Here is a 20465-nt window from a genome sequence, read left to right on the forward strand (position 1 = left end):
AAGCAGGTATGAGTCGTTACGTAAAAAACAACATAAACCGAAGGAAGGACTATTAAGAATGTGGATAGGTTGCAAAGATTTAATTAAACATAATCATAAGAATGAAAGGGGATAACTCCAATATTTCATAAGTAAAATAAAGAAATCCAATAAAGAAAACTAAGAATTACAGTTTGAAGTCTACATAAATTCCAATTTACTAAGTCGTAAAATTTAAAAGTAGATGGAAAAATTAAAATTAAATTAAAGTTAAAATAAAAATTATAAATTTTTGAAGAATTTTAAATGTTAATTCAGAAGACAAACAACAAAATCAGCGTTATATTTACAAAATTTTGTAAATATAACGCTGATTTTTGTTGTTTGTCTTCTGAATTAGTATTTATTCGGCGTGTTATTGTGTCTTAATTTTAAATGTATTTGAAAAAGTACTTGGAACACTAAAAGGAAAAGCGTCAGTTGGAAAAATTGCTCTACAAGCACTGGCTAATGGAAGTATATACTATATAATATACTATATATATGTGTGTAAAATTTAAGTACACTAGTTAATCAATCGTAATAAATTGCCTAATACTTACGCTAAAGCTGCAAAGTCATAAAATAATAACTTATTTTCTAATAGATTACAAAAGTAGTAAGAATTCTGTTGAAATGAAGTATCTCATTCGTGTATTTAAAATGGAATCTTGAATATATTTAAAAGGGAAATATTAAAAAGGTATAATTAAAAATGAAAATGCAACCAACAAGCTAAGCAATTATCGTTATTGACCGGAAATTAGATCACTTTTCAAGGGGAACAAACTAACTTCCGATTAATTGACAATTGTGAATAAATGAGGAAGTGTTTCGTTCTTTCGTCATATAAGAATTATGAAAAAAAAAAAAGTTTTTTAGAAAGATGAGTTTAAGTTATTCAAATTTCTAATTAGAATTCTGTAAGAAATTGACTGTGCTGTCAAGTTTTAAAATCAATTTTAAAATCGAGATATAATTCTTACAAGTATGAGTTTTATTTTTATAATAATGTGATTTATTTTCATACCTGAGAAAATTGTCCCCCGACACTTTCGCCTTTATTCATATTAACACAATGCAAACTTTATAAAATCAATAAAGAACTTTGTAAAACCAACTAAAAACAATGAAACAAGGACAAATAGGTGAATAAAAGATATTAAAAGGAAATATTGAGAACGTAAGAAAGTAATATACCCACTTCCTTACAATGCTTAAAAGTAGTGAGCATTACTTGCTTATACACTTTTGGTACTGCCGATTGGAATTAAGAGGGAGATTCAACTAGATGTTAAAGCAATCTCATACAGAAAATTTCAAAGTTCCACGGCTAATCATTTTGAGTTATGCAAGATGCATACAAACATACATGCGTACTTACGTACAAACGTCACGAAAAAAAAATCCCCTTTGAATCCATTTTACAATTCGTTTTGGAAAAAGGAGTCCTTTATGCTGTTCGTACATACAAGTATAAGGAATAAAATTGTCCAAGTGGTTTCAGGAACTGTCAAAATAGATATTTCTGTTGAAATGTGATACCCGAAATTTTTCGCGATTGCAGTATTTCCTTTACTTCGAACAAGGAAGTAAAAATCAGCTATACCCTCCCCGTGATTCAAACCATGAATCTTCCGACTGCCAGCTGGAAACGTTACCAGTTAATAAAGGCGACAATTACTTGTATTATTATCCTTTGTTTAATTATTTATCGTATTTGGTATGATATCGATTACATCAACGTTCGCATGCAATTAAGACACAATAACACGCCGAACAAATACTAATTCAGAAGTCAAACAACAAAAATCAGCGTTATATTACAAATTTTCACAGGACTAGTTTCGATGGTTTTACCGAACCACCATCTTCAGCTGCAAAACCGCAAATGAACAAGATAGGAAATAATGATTAGATAAGATAAGAAAGCCTGGGCAAGAATAAGCAAGTGCCGCCATCTGTTGGTGAAACCAGAACTAAAACATAATTTCTTTAAAGGCCGAAGGCAAATTTGGATTGGAATTAGGATCGTTAACTAGAACAGAAAGATTTTTATGAATGTGAAATGCCTCTAGAAAATCCAGTTCTCCAATGGAAGATGTTTTTTGAATAATTTTGGCAGCAGAAAAATTGAAAGTGTGATTTTCGGACCAACAATGTTGAGCAACAGAAGACTTCTGTGTTTCCTTTTTTCTAACATATGCCTCATGTTCCTTGACGCGAAATTTTAAGGCTCTCTTAGTTTGGTCAATGTAAATTAAACCACACTGGCAAGGAATCCAATAAATACCCCAGGAATTCATATCCGAATTGGGGTCCTTGAGCATGGAACTCGGAATTTTATTGATGGGAGAACAAACAACCCGAAAGTTAAATTTCTGCAAAATATGTGCAAATTTATAGCTAATTGATGGAAAGAAGGGAATGAGAACAGAATTTTTATAATCTCCTAAGACAAGACTTAATGTGTTGAGATGAGAATTTTTTAACTGCTTGATTAATAATGTTGGGTGAAAAGCCCCTGTCAATAGCTATTGCTTTTAAATAATTTAGTTCTTCATCAAGGGCTAGTTTGGAGGAACAAACTTGAAGAACACGAAAGACATAGGAATAAAATGAAGCTAACTTTTGTTTAGTCGGATGACATGATTTAAAGTGTGGTGGAAGGCAAACCGATGAAGGTTTACGGTAAACCGTAGTACTGAAGTTGGATGTGTTACGTGTGACCAGAATGTCGAGAAACGGAAGAGAATTGCAAGTCTCAAGTTCAAAAGTGAACTGAATAGCAGGATCAATAGAATTCATTGTTGAAAGAACTTTATTTAAATCATCTTTATTACCTTCAAACAGGGTAAAAGTATCGTCTACGTAGCGGAACCATGCCGGGAAGTTTAAAGTTTCAAACAATTTTGATTCATAATAATGCATGTAGATATTAGCCAGGATGGGACTGAGGGGGCTTCCCATGGCTAATCCCTCAGTTTGCTTGTAATATTTATTTTGGAAAACAAAATGTGCTTGTTTCAAACAGAGTTGAGTGAGAGAAATTAGCTCATCAATTTCGATGCAAGAGAAATGAAATTCGCGAAGTCTGGTTTCTAGACATCTTAATGCATCCTCCGCTGGGACATTGGTGAATAATGATTTTACATCAAAAGAAACCATGAGTAAATTACTAGGAGAAATGTTTTTAACCTTTTTTACAAACTCTATTGAATTTTTTATGGTGTAAATGTTATTGTCTAACAGGTGTAAATGTTATTGTCTAATTTTACATCAAAAGAAACCATGAGTAAATTACTAGGAGAAATGTTTTTAACCTTTTTTACAAACTCTATTGAATTTTTTATGGTGTAAATGTTATTGTCTAACAGAGTTGAAAATCTAGAAACTAAATATTGAGCTAATGGATACGAGGCAGTAACTAAATTTGATACAATAGGGTGGGAAGGAATACCACTTTTATGAATTTTGGGAAGAGCATATAATTTGGCACAATTCGCAACAGATGGGATAAGCGAATGTTTTAAGTTGCTTGAAATGATTTGCGAAGATTTGATCGCAGTGTTTATTTTTGACAAGTCCGAAGGTGAAGGATCTTTAGGGATCGGATTATATGATCCTTCGTTTAAGAGTTTAGTGACACCATCGATGTAAGTGTTCTTATCCATGACGACTATCTGGCCACCTTTGTCGGCCTTTGAAATGATAATATCCGGGTTAGAATGAATTTCGCGCATTGTAGCTCTTTCTCTCGCAGTTAGATTTGGCTTCAAATATTTATTATTGAATTTCACATTATGAGCGATAAGATGCCTAATCATTTCTTTCTGTGAATCTGAAACTTTACTGAACTTGAAACCTTTTTCGATAGGAGCCAAAATCTTTGGAACCGAGGGTTTACAGGTTTGTGAGAAGTTAAAATTATATTTTAGAATTCTCTCTTGTTCTTCTGAAAGATTAACATTAGAAATATTAACTATTGGCTTGACGTTTACAATGGGAAGATTTTTTGAACTACTTGAACTGGAAGACTGTAAAAGAAGTTTTTCGAATTTAACTGCCAGGGTATTTTTATGACGGTTAACTGCATTCTCCGTTCTAGACCAAGACTTTTGTTCAAGGGCAGTGAATTTTGGATATGATTTAGCGAGTTTCAGATGAAGCTTATAGAGTTCATGTTCAATTTTGGACAATTGTTGACGTGTATCCCTTATGACGGACCGAAGTAAGGCAAGCTTGCAATTTAACAGAATTCTTGAAACGCGACTCGAAGGTTTTTGATTAGATTTGATTTGAATAAAATTGGGGATCAATTTTTTACATTTACATTTAAGTAAAAAGTCAAGATGATTCAGGAATTTTTGTAGTTTCAGGCGTAATTTAGTGAAACGATTAATTGATGAAGGCATGGTAAACAATGCAGAAAATCAAACTAAATTAACTAAGCAATAATAAAGCACACACAAAACAGCAGAAAAATCTATTACTGAAATGAATAGAAAACAAAACGTTTGTAAGCAGAATGCATGAAATCAGACAAGCAAAGCACAATATCCAAATATACAAAACATAAACATAACTTGAAAATTGCAAAAATGTACTTACCGAAACTCATGCAAATACAAAATGGCGGCCACACCACGTGCAAAAAAGAAAGCAAAAAATAAGCCTGTTTGGGGCTTCTATAATTAAGACACAATAACACGCCGAATAAATACTAATTCAGAAGTCAAACAACAAAAATCAGCGTTATATTTACAAAATTTTCACAGGACTAGTTCCGATGGTTTTACCGAACCACCATCTTCAGCTGCAAAACCGCAAATGAACAAGATAGGAAATAATGATTAGATAAGATAAGAAAGCCTTGTTATCTTATCTAATCATTATTCCCTATCTTGTTCATTTGCGGTTTTGCAGCTGAAGATGGTGGTTCGGTAAAACCATCGGAACTAGTCCTGTGAAAATTTTGTAAATATAACGCTGATTTTTCTTGTTTGACTTCTGAATTAGTTCGCATACAAGTCAAATATCAGTGCTTTTTAAGTAGCCTATATACAGAGTATAAATCAAAGCTGATTTTTAATTCTTCGTTAAGACTGTACAATAGAAAGTGCACATGAGAGAAATTCATTGCCAGATTGAAAGGAAAAAATGTCTGCTATATAGCTTGGGAAAAGCCTCTTAGAATGAAGTTTTTCATTACGGAAGTTTTTGAAATTTTCATTTTAAGCAGTTTTGGTATACGAATTAAACAATAAAATAATCTTTTATACAGTTTTTAAACCATTTATTTGGACCAATACAAATAACACTATAATAAATTCAATTACGTTTTGATTAAATTATGCTTGTTAAACACATTCTTAATACTTTATAAATGTGCGGAATTCGGCAAATGTTATAAATGCCCAATGGAAAGATTAACATTTCGAGAAAACTAAATCAACGTTTTATGCAGAAAAGATAAAATTCAACTACTATTAACTGTACACCAAAAGTGTCTCGTGTATGCAGGGGTTTTGGGTACGTTTATATCTAAATATCCCTTGAATAGATGTTAGAAAGTACATGATGTTTGCTAAGGAAATGTATCAAAAAGGATAGGTTTACAGAGTGCGAAAGTTTGGTCACAAGATAACTGTTACAGTGGCTGACAATTGTTTTCGAACACTTGTGTTTTTCAAGTAAGTTTATTTGCAAATATCAGTTACTAAATATTAGCTAAATGACTTTATTTTACAATCACATCTACTTATTGATCATTTTTTTAAACTGCTTGTTTTGAAAGAAGTTATTCAAAATATTTTTGTAAAAAAATAATAAATAATAATTTATTCAAAAAGTTCTATAAATCAACTCACATAAGTATTCGAATGCTTTGAACAAACAGTTTAAAAAAATGAAAATAGTAGATTATTCAATATTTTGTTGATATCCTGTAGCTGAAATTACACTTTGATGTGCTTACTTTGGAATGGATTCCACTAATTTATTCGTGCAAGAATGTTTCCTTAAGTAAGAACTGCTTTTAGTAGAACTTTCGAAGATAGGCATGTTTTCTTCTTCCTTTCCTCAATTTACTCCATATATGTTCCACAGGAGTTAAATCCTGAGAATACGAAAAAATTTTGATAACTTCAGAACAGTTGTATACTACCTACAAGTGACTATTTGGAGCTTTATTTGAGTACAAAAAATTAGAAATCGTAGGCTTTCCTTCGCAAAATCAAGCCCACCAGCGGCCGAGCGGTAAAGATGCTGAACGCTGGTAATTCGATCCGAGGTTCGAATCCCGCGAACGGGCTGGCTGCAGGGGCGTTTTCGTGGTTTTCCCCATGTGTAACGTGTATACAAGCCAGTTTCCCTTAAATAGTCCTCCACGAAGGCTTAGGCAGATAGCCCTCGTGTGCTTTGCCATAATTAAATAATCCAATCTAATCCAATCCTTCGCAAATTCAAAGGTAAAAAAGGCCGAAGCTGAATGAAAGCAAATTGAACATTTTTGCTTTCGATGACCTTATGATTATACGGAGATGAAAAAATGAGGAACCTAATCCCAAGACCTTGGTTGGAACAGTAAAGCATGGCGGTGGATGTTTTATTGTGTAGGGTGCATGTCAGCATCAGAATTATTTAATTTCATATTTATTGATGGTATAATGATCTTTATTTAATTGTTTTAAAAGATAATTTTAAATTATTCATTTAGAATTTGGGTATTGAATATAACCTTTATTTTTTTATTCTGGATAACGATCTTAAGCACACGGCCCTTAACGTTTGCCATCAGTGTGTCTATAGTTGTCCACAAGTTCTGAAAACACCAGATGTAAGATAGAGCACATTAGAGAGAATTAGAATACGAAGACACGACATTAAAAGGAAAATCGAAGTAAAAATAGTAAATGATAGAAGAACATTAAGGCAGATATTACAAAAAAAACTGACTATGCCCAGATGGTTAAAGCTACCATATGCTTTAACTAATTAACTGCTTTTATCTCGTGCTTTATCGTATGCTAAAACTATGCCCAGATGTTAAAGCTATCGTAAATGCTGCAGGATATCTTACAAAATATTAACTGACAGAGATACCACATTATTTATTATATAATTCAGCAGATTTCTTTAAAATGTACGAAAATTTTTTGAGGTAGCTTTTACTTTTTGATTATTGATTTCCAAAAATTTTTTTTACTATGTTCATAAAATAATTGATGTAGAGAAAGAGAGAATTTATAGAGAGAGAGAAAGAAAGAAAGAGAGATTCATAAGAGGGAGAGAGAGATCTAAGAGAATCTTAGAATTATAATCTAAGAAAATCTTAAAATTATTATCTAAGAGAAATTTATAGATATCATGAAAAAATTATCATTCTACGATGTTCTTTTCAAACGCCAGGCTTATTTTGCTTATTTTGTTGTTAACGAAGAGTTTCTTCCTTTTGATTATCCGCTGGATTTCTGTCTGCTGATCGTCCATCGTATCCATGTGTTCTAATGACACTTTCAACAGTTTCAGGTTCAATTTTTATTGCAAACCGTTCTTCTAAATCCTCTGCGAGTTTTGCAGTTCTAAATTTTGGGTCTTGCTTAGTTTTTCATAGGATAAATCTTTAATTTCTTGCTGTTAGCTTGAAATGGAATCAAGACTTCAGTGCATCTTCAACAACTGAACACGATTTCCATTTTTATGACATCAAAAGCTTTATATCTATTGCTTTTTTGCGCATTTCGAATATATTTACCATCTTGAAAATGATGAAAAATTAAATTTGTGATAGAATTTGTCATTAATTTATAGAATCTTTCCATATTTATTTCAGATATGGAACTGTTAATATATTTTGGCTAAACCAGCAATTATTTCCAAATTAAGAAGAAAATTTTTGTCATATACGCTCATTTAAAACAAAAATTACAGCAAACAAGCATCATCTACTAAAACATTCCAGCAAAACTTTCAAGTATCTGAATTCGGAAGTGAGTTTTTGATTAATATTTTTCGAATAAACTATTTTATTATAAGAATTGTTTTCATGATATTTATTTTGTAAGAGACAAAACTTAAAAAAGGGACAAAATAGTGAATAAGAAAGAAAACTAAAGTCTATGTTTCAAAATTTAGTACAATAAATAACTTTCAAAACTAGAAGTGTTCGAAAACAAATGTGAGCCGTTGTAATAAAACTGAATAAAATTAAAATTTTTATACGAACTCTCTGCCAAGATAATTCTATTTAACAAATTTCTCTTCAAGTTCCTTCAGAAACAGGATGAAAAGTCTAACATGCAAAATTGACATTGAAAACCGTTGATCAAATTGTATGATTTAAATAGAGACTCCATTACCTCTTGTAAATATTGAATTTCATCATTTGCAAAATTTTGAATTTAAACTTGCCTTCAAATGGAAATTTGAAAGGGTTTAAGACTACTGTTTTCTTGTCATAACTAATAGATTCAAAAATTTGCTTTCGAAAATTTAACATACGAAACTGTCTATAACGGTATTTACTTAAGATATTAAAAATTTTTAATTGATAGTATTATAAGGTATTTCTCTCAACTTCCTAGCGTGCCTTCGTGGTGTAGTGGTCAGCACACTGAACCGGTATTTCAGAGGTCCGTGGTTCGATTCCCAACGAAGGAGGCTGCTAATTTTTCATCTCTCTGGCTTCCAAAAAATCCTAATGTCTCTACAGTATTTCGCGTTATTTTGAACGATTATTTAATTTGAGTAATTCGATTGTGGTAAACATTCGACTGTGGAAAACATTTCATTTTCTTTCTTTTTCTTACCTTTTTTAAGGAGCCCATATTTTGTGTATATTTTTACTAAAAGGTGCCATGTGACTAAAATTGTTACAGTCTAAGAGTGATTCTTGTTTGGTTCATTTTCTTTAAAATAAGAAGACAGATTTTTTTTTTTTTCAGTCAGTCATTCAAGAAGTGGCTGCTCTGTCTGTTTGCTGTATTGCAAGGCAAAACGGAAAGTAAAGTTGTTTAAAAAATAATAAAAATTACAAGTCCGTTGTTTCAAATCTACGTTTTCTTTCTATGAAAAAAAGAACATTTTAAGAGTAAAACAACTAGCTATTTCAATATATTCCACTACTTTCCGTTTTCAGCCTCGATTCATAAATATGGAACGACTTTTATGTATTATTCCGAATTTTATTTGCATACAAGGAACATTTTTTTTTTGTCTCCTAAGATATATAAGTCAACTAGCACTAAATGAATAACATTCAAAACTGAAAATATTTTATTAAACTTCCGAAAATTTATTGCCTATAAAATAGAAACACGGAAAAACCCTTGGGAACCACGGAAACTGTCAGAATTCATTTATCGTTATCTGTGAAAAACAGAAAAGACGCTAACTATGTTTTATAATTTCCTTGAGATGTATAATAATTTTTTTTTCTGCTTTTGGTTATTCCATGCGAAAAAAAATGTTTTGTGCATTTTTCCTACTTATTTATTTATCTCTTTGTGATTTTATTATTTAATTTTTTCTTCTAAGTCTAGACACAAAATTTCTGAAATTAATAGATCTGAATTTAATTATCTGCACCATAAAAATTTAATATAAAAATGCTTTTAATATTTTGATGATACTAAATCTCTTAGGAAAACTTGCATGCTTATATAGAGTAGGATAGCAGTTTAGAGCAACCGGGTTCAAACGGCGGTTTGTTTCATAGAAATGAGAAACGATCGATAAATGAAAACATGAAAATTTGAATTTGAAATTTTAAAAATGGTAAAACTGCCAGTGAGTCTGACTTAACATAATTTTACTTTCGGCATTTCATGCACACCGCTCTTTAACATCGTCTCTTCTGCTCTCGACTAACCTCACGCCTCTTCTTAGATGAGGATATATTTAGGACTAGGATATACTTAGGACTGAAGCATCACATGGTATCTTCAGCTGCATCAACCTTACAGTAGACGCCGCTTATTGTAATCGCAATTAAAGGTATCATTCCGATATTGTTATCGAATTGCCGACGTGTCGCACGTTTGTGTAGGAAAATATGGAAAAAACTTCGCTTATTGTGGCCTACATCTTGGTTAATATGTTGTTCAAAATATTATAGAATAAATTTCTTAAACTAAAATAAATTCGCGAAATATGGTAAAAACAGATTATAAAAATTGCCAAATGACAAAGAAATTCACTAAGTAAGAGATTAAACCACCAAAAAACTTGAGAGAGATTTTAATCATAATTTTAATTGAAATCGAGAGAGATTTTAATTGAAAATAAAAAAATAGCAACCACAATTTACCTTAGATTTTTAATAACTCTATCAATTATAAGTTCAAACAGTTCATTTTTTTTACAGGAGTGAAAAGAATTTTTGCAATGATGCTCCTGGGAAAAACGTCCATGAAAGCACTGTTAAGCCCATGCCCCGCAATCATTAATTTTACATTGACATCTTCTCCTGCAATTATCATCTTCCTCTGCAATGAAGGATGCTCTCCGAATATTAAGATTAGCGGTACAACATCTGTCAAATAATTTTCAGAAGTACTATAAAGATCTCAGAAATGAACTTTTGAATTAAAGAAATTGTTAACAGTTCATAAAAAATTTCCTAATTCAAACATTGTGAAAATACCTATTTGTATGGCTCTGGTTACATTTTTATAAAAAATTTGTTACATTCCATTGCAATTTAAAGAACATTTTTTCCTCATCGTTTTATAGTATCATTCGGTTACTGTTATCAAAACAGTCATGGACAAACGGGATCACAATTAAGTGGCGCCTACTATACTGAATATAATTATTTAATTCTATTTTTTGCGTATTATATTTTGTTATGTATAATAGTTAATTTCCTAGCTTCGGTATTTATTCTTTATGTATATAATTAGTGTATATATTTATGTGCATAATCTTGGTTTATGAATCTGTAATTTTGCAATGAAATAGGTATTTTTCATTTATTAGTGTTATTACTATTAATGTTTGAATATTGGAGCCATAACATACATTCATTTGCATTCTTGTTAACTTAATTTTGTAAATAATTCTTGTATAAATTGTAATGCATAAATTTTTATACTGATTTTATCTTCTGTACCTGTTTCTACATCCTGTCCTTATTGATTTTGCATGCCTAACATATACTGTAATAGTGAAAAGTACTTAAAATAGCAATTGCACTAGCAGAACTATGTAACATATAGCAAATGTACAAAAAATTTAACATGTACAGCATCCTTTTATTACATTTAATTGTATAACAGCCGACATGCATTACAACCATGTGCATGCTGTATCAGACAATGATATTAGGCCTTTTCATTCAGCATATTTTCCGCACATATCATTATAAAAACATTTTTGGAAAGCATCCGATTGATCTGGCAGTTTTCTAATTGATAATCATTGTTTTCATTGATGTCAATGCTTCATGGTTTATAATAGTTTGTATCTTCACACCTTTTATTCCAAAGATTTCCTGTACCCGTTTGTTTAATATGTAACACACATAAGAGAAGCAATCAATTGGTAAGAAAATTCAGAGCTGCATGAAAAGAATGAATATTTTTTAAAGGAAGTGAATGGTATTTTCAAATGCATTTATATTTCATTGTTCATTGCATTTTGGAAAGCATTGTAAGAAGTAAATGATAAAGTTCAAGAAAAATAAATTGTATTATATCAAGTTTAACAACAACAAGTAGACAATTTTAGTAAATCTGTAAAATTCAACTGCGATTACAATATTACGTACAGAGTCTTGCACTTCATGCAAATGATAAACGCCTTATTTTGACCTATTAAAATAACACGAAATAAAGTTATATTAATTTAATTCATCTTGCATTTGGAGAAAGATTCCACAAAAAATAGCGCACCAGGTCAAGCAGAAACCATTAGCAAAATTATAATTAACAACATCGCTGATTACAGACATCATCGAATATTTGCAAGTATAAGGTAATTAAATGAGTCGGGGTCTGATATTTACCCTGTCTACAAATTAAACTATCATTAATTAATGTCAAACTGTGGCATGAGTGATTCAAAGCAATACACATCCTACTATCCATTGACCTAGAACATCACTTCAATAAGGTTAGCATTTCATCAAGACTTCGATATAAAACAATACATTATCTTTCACTGAATGTAAACTGTAACAAAGAGGTAAGTTTAGATTAAAAGGGGCAGGTTCATGGCCATCAGACACACATATTGTTTCGAACTTAGTATATGATCGCTTCATCTCAAAAATGCATGTCGTACTACGGCTCATTTCACAGATTTTCGCAGCACATACTCCTTCAAGTGTGCAGTTATTCCTTCACGTATGTCACATTTAAAACAGCCTCAAACTTTTCCACAATTTATAAGGAATTACCAAATATGATGATCTGTCTCACCCTGCAATAAATCTTCGTCTCATCCTGTGCATGTAAAGCTTGACACAAACTTTAGATAGCTATAGGCACTGAGCTGCGTTCAATGAGGAACAGATCTAGTAATCATGTTTCAGTTTCTTTTTTAGAAAGCAATTAATGACAATACGTTCATCAGTTATCAGTGGTTAAACAGTTAAAATGGCTAAAAAACCGGTATTTCGAACGTAAGTAAATGGGCTGACTGTGGGATGTTTTTAGGATTTTTCCAACGTAAATACCCGCTTGTTCTCTTTTAGAATAGCATTCTGGAATCAATTTAACTTAAGATGCTGCACAGAAATATGATTAAACTTGTATGGAGATAAGTGAATTTCTCAACAATGAATGCTTGCTGGCTTCAGTTCTGATCAGAAGTTCTCAACAGTTTTAAAAGATTTCTATAGATTGAAAATGATTCAAAGAAATCGTACAAATTGCAAAACCAATAGGTGACGAAGGAGTTTCAGATATGGAAGAAGGAGAAATCAAAAATTAGTCAAAAATGACGATTGTGAAATGGCAAATGAAGAAGGGATGGTATTATAACATCAGCAGACTGTGAAGGATGTGATAATAAAGAAGTAAAGAGCCTATAATATACAAGAAATTAAACGAATTGTTAAAAAAAGGCACAGAAACTATGCGATTTTGTAATAGAGATTGACTCAAGGAAGAAGAGGCTATTTTATGAAAGGTATTGAAAACCTTTGCACACTTTATAGTGAAAATTTAAGTAAGTTCCATGAGATTGTCTCAGACAAAAATCGCCGGCTATTTTAAGAAACAGTTGTATCATTTGTCTGCTTATTAAATAGTATTAAAAGTCCTTTTAGTTAACATTTATTTCCTTTTTACCTTTTTAATTTTCTTAATCTGAACTATACTTAACCCTTTTTTTTTCATAGAAATGGAACGCAATTTTGCCGTACGCGCAGTGTGCAAAAGACGCAACCCCATGTTCGGCAACGGTTTATTGTAGTTGGATTACGGCAAAGAACATAAGGATTGCCTCTCTAAGGGAAAAAAAAGTCTTTGGGGAGGATTTTTCAAAGAAATCTGGCTCATATTCATGTTATAAAAAGTGAAAACTACAGAAAGTTTCCTGAAGCCAACCCGTTCTCAGGGATTTCAAACCGCATTAAATTACCAGCGTCCGAACCGCTCGTCCGAAGATGGGACAGTTTAATGGATATGGAATTAGCTGTTTTAAAAAAAGCAAAACAAAATATTTTTTAATTATTTATTTTGAACTTTGTTCGCACATTTTTTTAACCCTATAATCTTTATAGAACCGAAATTTGACGAACTATACATATATTCATATATAATAAAGAAATTTCTCTTGTTGCATTTCTGTAAATGCCTATTTGACTGATATGGTAAAAAAAACCACACAATAAATTATTAAGATTCTCGATTATTTGTACAGTCTGTGCTTCCAAATAGTCAGATTATTAACAGCTTTGTGAAAAGCTATCATAACTATTTTTTTTCTTATTTCGATTCTGTTTTGAATGTATATTGCCTTAATTGCTTTTCTTGCAATTTCCGCTACTGCTCTAACTCGTAACTCGATACTTCTGCACTTAAGTGGATGACCTTTGCCCAGCGTTGTCAGTGACGCGCGTGACCTATCGTCTGAAATGATGTAATTACATGGAACCTATTTACTTTTCTTCTTTTAGCCCTTTTACGCAAGATAAAATTTCCAAGTTACTGCGAAACTGCAGGATAAATCTTTCCTAAAGCTATGTCGAATGCAAGTAGAAATAAAAATTTTTCACGTGTGTGTTTTACGCATGTAAACTCGCTTTTTTGAAATACTTTAAATTAGCATAATAAAAATGGATCAGATTAAAATAGCTTAAAAAAAGTCATGAAACCTTCTTTTGTCATGGGACTGAAAGTGGCGCCAAAACCTGATGACGGTCACACCGCTGATCGAGTAGTTAAAACAGTTGAATACTGGTATTTTGACGCGGGTTCAAACCCAGGCGGAAGGTTTGGCTGCATAGGAATTTTAGGGGATTTTTCCATACGTAACATATGGATACCAGAATTTTCTCTTTAAAGGGGTTTCACGAAGACAGTCTTCTCCTTAGACAGATAGCCATTGAATGATTTGACTTATTTAAATAAATTAACAGAAAACTGAAGAACTGTTGCAACGAAAGAATTTTTAATTGAACTTTTAAATTACAACTGTATATTATTTACAAACCGATAATTAAAATATTTTGTAATAATGTGCCAAATGCCACGCCGCTTGTTTATACTTTGAATTTTTTCAATAGTAGTTGAATTCAAAACTGAATTTGGTCATTTCTGTCGTTTATTTTAAATGAATGAACTGTATTATCTTGTATTAACAAGACTCTATTTTATATACACAAGTTTTTAAAAACCTTTTTGAAGACTTAAAACACCAAACACACAGAAAGAAATATAATAAATAATTAAATAAAAGTAAAATCAAGTAAAAAAAAGTTTAAATTTTAACTGTCGCCCAAAAGAGTTTGTTAAGTTCTTTTACTCTCTCACTGAGCTCTCTCTCTACCTGTCCGTCTCACTCCTTCTCACTTTTTTTTTCTTTTGTATATTGAGCTTTATTATTAAACAACGTTTTAGTCGCACTTACATATGTAAGCAAAATAGCCAAAACAGCAAAATAACCAAAAAGCAAACAACAGCAAAATAACCAAAATTTCAACAACAAAATAACATAAAATTTTTAAAAGTTGCATAGCAGCATATGTTTAGAAGTCTCGAAGCAGTGTTAGTGCTGGCACACAATTTAATATTTTTTTCAGTTCATCGTATCAGTACTCAGTTTTCTCAGTAAGATGGCTAACAAAACAGTTTTCTGTCTTTTTATTATTAACTTTTTACGTGTTAACTTTATTTACTAAATGTCACATTCTTTGCACTTACGCCACATAAGACTCAATTCGACAGCAAAATCACAAAATATTAAAAAACAGTATATCTTTAGAATTAAAGATAGACTTTTAAAAGGTTGTTATACATATTTTTATATTCGCTATGTTCTTTCTTTAAAAACTAGCCGCTCACGCGGACGGCTGCCTAAAATAGTTATCATAAAAAGAAAAACAATGTAATGATTTTAATGTCTAGTTAGTTTAATTTCATAAAATTACAGAATTTTTCTAATTAGACATCTCATGGTTTTCATACATGTTATTAAAACAGTCATATTAAAAAGTAGAAAAAGTATTCTTAAGAACTCTGTTTATTGCTTTTAAATCGCTTAGTTTATTACTCAATAAATTTCCAACGTGAATTTGAAAGTATCTTAGGCTTTACGGAATGACAACATCCTGGCGCGTCGAAGATAAAAATATTTTATTTAAAAATGACTGGGTTTTTCCAAAACCAGGATAAGTCAAGGGAATTTCAGGCGTCACAGAGGAAAACAAATTTCATTTTAAATATAACCTTAATATGTCAAACAGTTAATACTCTTAGTTGGGTGTCTTTAGTTATTACATTTTATAGTGAAATCACCCAGGTAGGCCTTATAGCAGTAAGCAGTGTTTCTGTTGTCTGAGAATATGGTCGCTTAGAGATTGTGACAATTGAAAATATGTCTGGAATGCTGGAATTGTTCGATATAAGCGAAGATTGTTTATTAATGTTACAGGATTGATAGAAATGTGGATGTTCTGATTGTAAGAAATTTTTTGCTCCATAATGAGAAAACATCTTACTCAGTCAGTTTTGCTTCATATTTTGATAATTATTTATACACTCGTGCTCAAAAAATAAGTATTAAACGCTAAAGAAAAGGTTCAAATCTAAAAAGGGGAATTAAAACATACATTTTACATATGAGGTTTACATATGAGGTTGCATCTTCGAATGCATATAGGCAACCAAAATTAGCATAAAACGCAATACTGCAGTCACAACACCTTAAAAACGTACATGCTGGACCAATGCGTCAGTTCGCAAACAGCGACAGTTCCGTGCAAATCGGAAATAGCTAAAGTGGGAAATATGAGCCGAAGACACCATTTGCACGATGAAATGCATTGGAGGACTGTCACGGTGTTGCAGGCTGGTACAAGACAATCAGCAGTTGCGAGAGAACTGAATGTGCATCATAGTGTCATCTACAAACTGTTGCATCGTAACCAAAGGGATCCAAACCCTCGTAGAAGACGTGGATCTAGACGCCGGAGGATTACTAACGGCAGATGGTAGCTTCCTGTTGCTATGTGCAAGAAATCGTAGATCATTAACAGCACGACAGCTGGAGTAGCATCCTCTGCTGCTTCAGGACGGTCCATATCACCCCAAAATGTGCCGCTGCATCTACTGCATGAAGATGGACTGTACGCCAGTGGTTTTTGTTCCTTTATCCCCATCGCATGTCAGAGTGCTGTTGAACTGGGCCCATGAACATCAGAACATCAGTTAAACGCCAGAGCACCAGTTAAACACCAGAACAGTGGGGCCCACGTTCTCTTTACAGATGAGTCTCGATTTAACATCCAGAACGATGAACGATTTCCGAAGGGCAACGATATGGCAAGAGCCAGAGACATACTATCGGGCGCTAAATATCGTCGAAAAAGACCATTACAGAGGATCAGGCTTATTTTTATGGGGTTGGGATAGCAACGGACGGCATTTACATGATTTACATGAGAAGAAAGTATTTAAAGTAAGGTTTTCGAGGCTGAAATCAGCCTGCTTGAAGGCCATGTTTCTAACTTTGATTCTTTCGATTAGTATTTTGTGGCGTTGAGTTATTCTTGCCATTAAGCTTATTTACGCTGACTTCATTAAAAGCCAGCTTGTAAACGTGAAGCCGTTAGGCTATACTTAATTTCATTAGTTTTAGTCCATTCATTATCTTTAATTTAAAGCCAAAGCTATTACCTTCTGTGAGCTCGAGTTAATGCCTACTGTTACAGTTTATTTGGTCATTATTGTTTACAGTGTCCTTTACACCCTTTCCCTACCTCTATGGTACTTGCAAGACACAGCACCAGTTGTCTTTCAGAGTTCTAGTCTAACTTTTTTTTTTTTTTACCGAAGGCGGGCACGACATTGTCCACTACTAAGGCCAGAAGTGGTGGTCATTTTATTCTGGAGTCACCTAATAGACGGCCATCGTTACCTCCTATGAAGGGACTGACAGTTTTACATCCATGCCTTCTTCGGGATTCGAACCCGGGCACTTCGGTATCGCAGTCAGGCTCCCCTAACTACTATACCGTCTGGCCGGCTGGTCTAGTTGTATGCTTTCTAAAACGGCCAGACCCTATAACCATATTGCTAATTGATATTTACTAAATTCGACAATAATTCCAAAATGGTGGGCATATCCTGAAGAAGCTTACTGCACTGAAAAATATCATACACAATTCAATATTTCTGGTTATTTAAGATCAGACGCAATTCGATATTATCTAAGTACTTTTGAAAAGTAGTATTGCTCCTGATGAATGAATATAGTGAAGAACTGCATTCGAAGCAGCTACCGTAATATTAAATTCTTTTCTCTATTTAATCAATACCAGCAAAAATACTTCATTTTTGTCATAAAATATTTGTATTTTCTCATAATGCTTATAGACATATAAAGTATAACAGTTTTTTTTTCTTTTTCAAATGCAGTAGACACCGCTTAATGGGATTGCGATTAATATTATCGTTCGAATATTGTCACCCAGTTTGCCGAATACCGCTCGTTTGTATACGAAAGTTCCGCATACGCTTCTTACGTGGAAATGATACTGCTTATTGTGATTAAGAAATCTGATAATGAATTTTCAAAGTACAGATGATGTTTACACATTTTAGAACATATTCCGAGCCGTTTAATTAATGTTTAAAATATAAAGAGTATTATTTTAATGTTTGATTTGTTAGCCTTCTTTCTGGACTATGCGTTGACATCATGATTTCCACAATAGAAGGGCTTTTCATAAAATTTCCAAGGATACTGATTTCGATTCTTCTTCCTCCAGTTTCCAGAATCCATCAGTCATGGCGGGCTCACACTAATAAAGAGCTTGTTGCAAGATACGGAAAGCAAAATAGTCCTTAGTCGAAACGTCACAGACTTCGCAGTAGTACGTTGACAAGATTCATATGCAATACCTGTATTAGTCTTCCCTTTTCCAAGAAATGCAGTGGTACCCTTCAAACACTGACTTGTTACCTTGTTTTGATGACGTTTCACACTTTAAAATTCATTAAAATAAAGAAATGAAATATCTAGAGAATACTGGACGTAAAACATTCTTTTGGTAATAACGTTGAGTAGATTTCAACACTTTTCCGCTCTTCTTATTATTAATTTTTCATTTTAAGATAACTAAGATTATCCTAAACTCCTTAGTGGAACATTCTTTGCATTGACAGAGCTAGGTTTGCACATTTTTTGTCTCCGTTTTCTATCATAAATAGATCTTTTTGTTGCAGTCATTTAACTAAACCCATGCTTCATCAAAGGTGACAATGTATTTCCATTTATCTCCTGATAAATAGTTTTAATACAGGGTTCTACAAATTGCTCTGCATTGAGCCGCATGCCTCGGTAAAAGCTGGTGAAAATTATGTTTTTTTAGTTTTTTTTAAATTTATCATTTTATGTTATTGGTTTGATATTTTGTGTATTGCTACTACAGATGTATTTAAAGACTTTTCAATTGTTGACTTCCACGTCGCGGATTTTCCTTTGTTACCAACAATTTAACTTTAGGAGCATTAGAAACAATACGTTCCTTTTTCGCTTCTTTCCATACAGATGAAATGATTGACCCTTTTTCCCTTTTCGATTAATAATGTTGCTTGTTTTGCACTTAGAAATGTTAATACCATAAATTTCTCGACATTTTTGGGTTATGGGATAGGAATATTTTTCTTCGGAAAGCGCAAAACCTTATCCTTAAATTTACAGCTTGTTTACATTCGACGTTTAGAAAGAAGAATAAATTTTAAAATAACAGAGGATATTTTTCCTTTCAAGTAATAAACTGTTGCCAGAAAGTTTTATTCCAAAACATTTGTTTTTGTAATTATTTGTTGAATTCGTTCTAAAAATGTGTAAACACCCTATGTGTTATCGAATAATATTTTAAACTGCTGTAAAGTCACCAAATAAGTCAAAATGGATCATAGAAACAGATTATAAAAAGTTGCCAAAATCAGAAAATTTTGCCAGATAAGGAATGTCGCTAATCCGCTTGTTTTCTATTTTAGACAATCATTTAAAACTAAACAAAAAAGCAGCCTTAATTTGGCTTAGATTTTGAATAATTCTAAATATTTTAAGAGCAATAAGGCACTCTTCTTCAGGAGTAAAAAGAATTCTACAGATATTTTCCCATTGTACCCTTAAAAAAATTCTCCTCAAAACATCTACGCCAAACTTAGCGGGGGTGGAAAGGGCGCAATATTAAATTTTACATTTATTGAACTTTTGCGTTAAAAATATTCTGAATAGATCATAAACAAGTTTTATAGTTTCCTAATAAAAATTCTGTGAAAATACTGATTTATATGTTTCTTCTTATATTTATATTATATTAATTAAATTCTATTGCTGTTCTGAAAAATATTTTTCTCATCCTTTAATGGTATCATTCGGTCATTAATATCAAAATAGCCGTGACAAACTTGATTACATTAAGCAACGCCTACTGTAAATAAGTATGAGAGTGTACCAAAGTAAAACATTTATTATAACGAAATGAAAGGAAACGGTAGGAAAAACTACAGGTTTTGGAAAAAGAAACTAGTTATTGTTCCATTATTTCTTCACGCAGGAAAAGCAAAATTAGTAAAAAATGTTCAGCCTTTCTGATAAATGGAGAAAAAAACGTTTATTGTACTATACCAACACAACACCTCAATACAATATAAGCACCACAATAATTATAATTCAACACAGATCTTATACCGCATCGTCTTATGTCCCAAAACACAGCTGTTATGTGTCGTTACAGAGTTTGTCTATTTCTTTTTCACTTC

At 32.1% G+C, this 20465-nt stretch overlaps 1 protein-coding gene across 1 annotated transcript in view; it reads right to left on the bottom strand.

The window, feature by feature from the left end:
• LOC118184237 (uncharacterized) overlaps positions 1-16846 on the bottom strand; it is a 33387-nt gene extending 16541 nt beyond the window's left edge. The window contains exon 1 of the mRNA XM_035354201.2: positions 16667-16846. Coding sequence (XP_035210092.2) covers positions 16667-16846 — 180 coding nt within the window. The remainder of the gene's footprint in view (positions 1-16666) is intronic.
• Positions 16847-20465: the final 3619 nt, after the last annotated feature.

Source organism: Stegodyphus dumicola, chromosome 6 (assembly GCF_044657685.1).
Source record: "Stegodyphus dumicola isolate Sdum_Otavi_A_Nest chromosome 6, ASM4465768v1".
Classification (NCBI taxonomy): Eukaryota; Metazoa; Arthropoda; class Arachnida; order Araneae; family Eresidae; genus Stegodyphus; species Stegodyphus dumicola.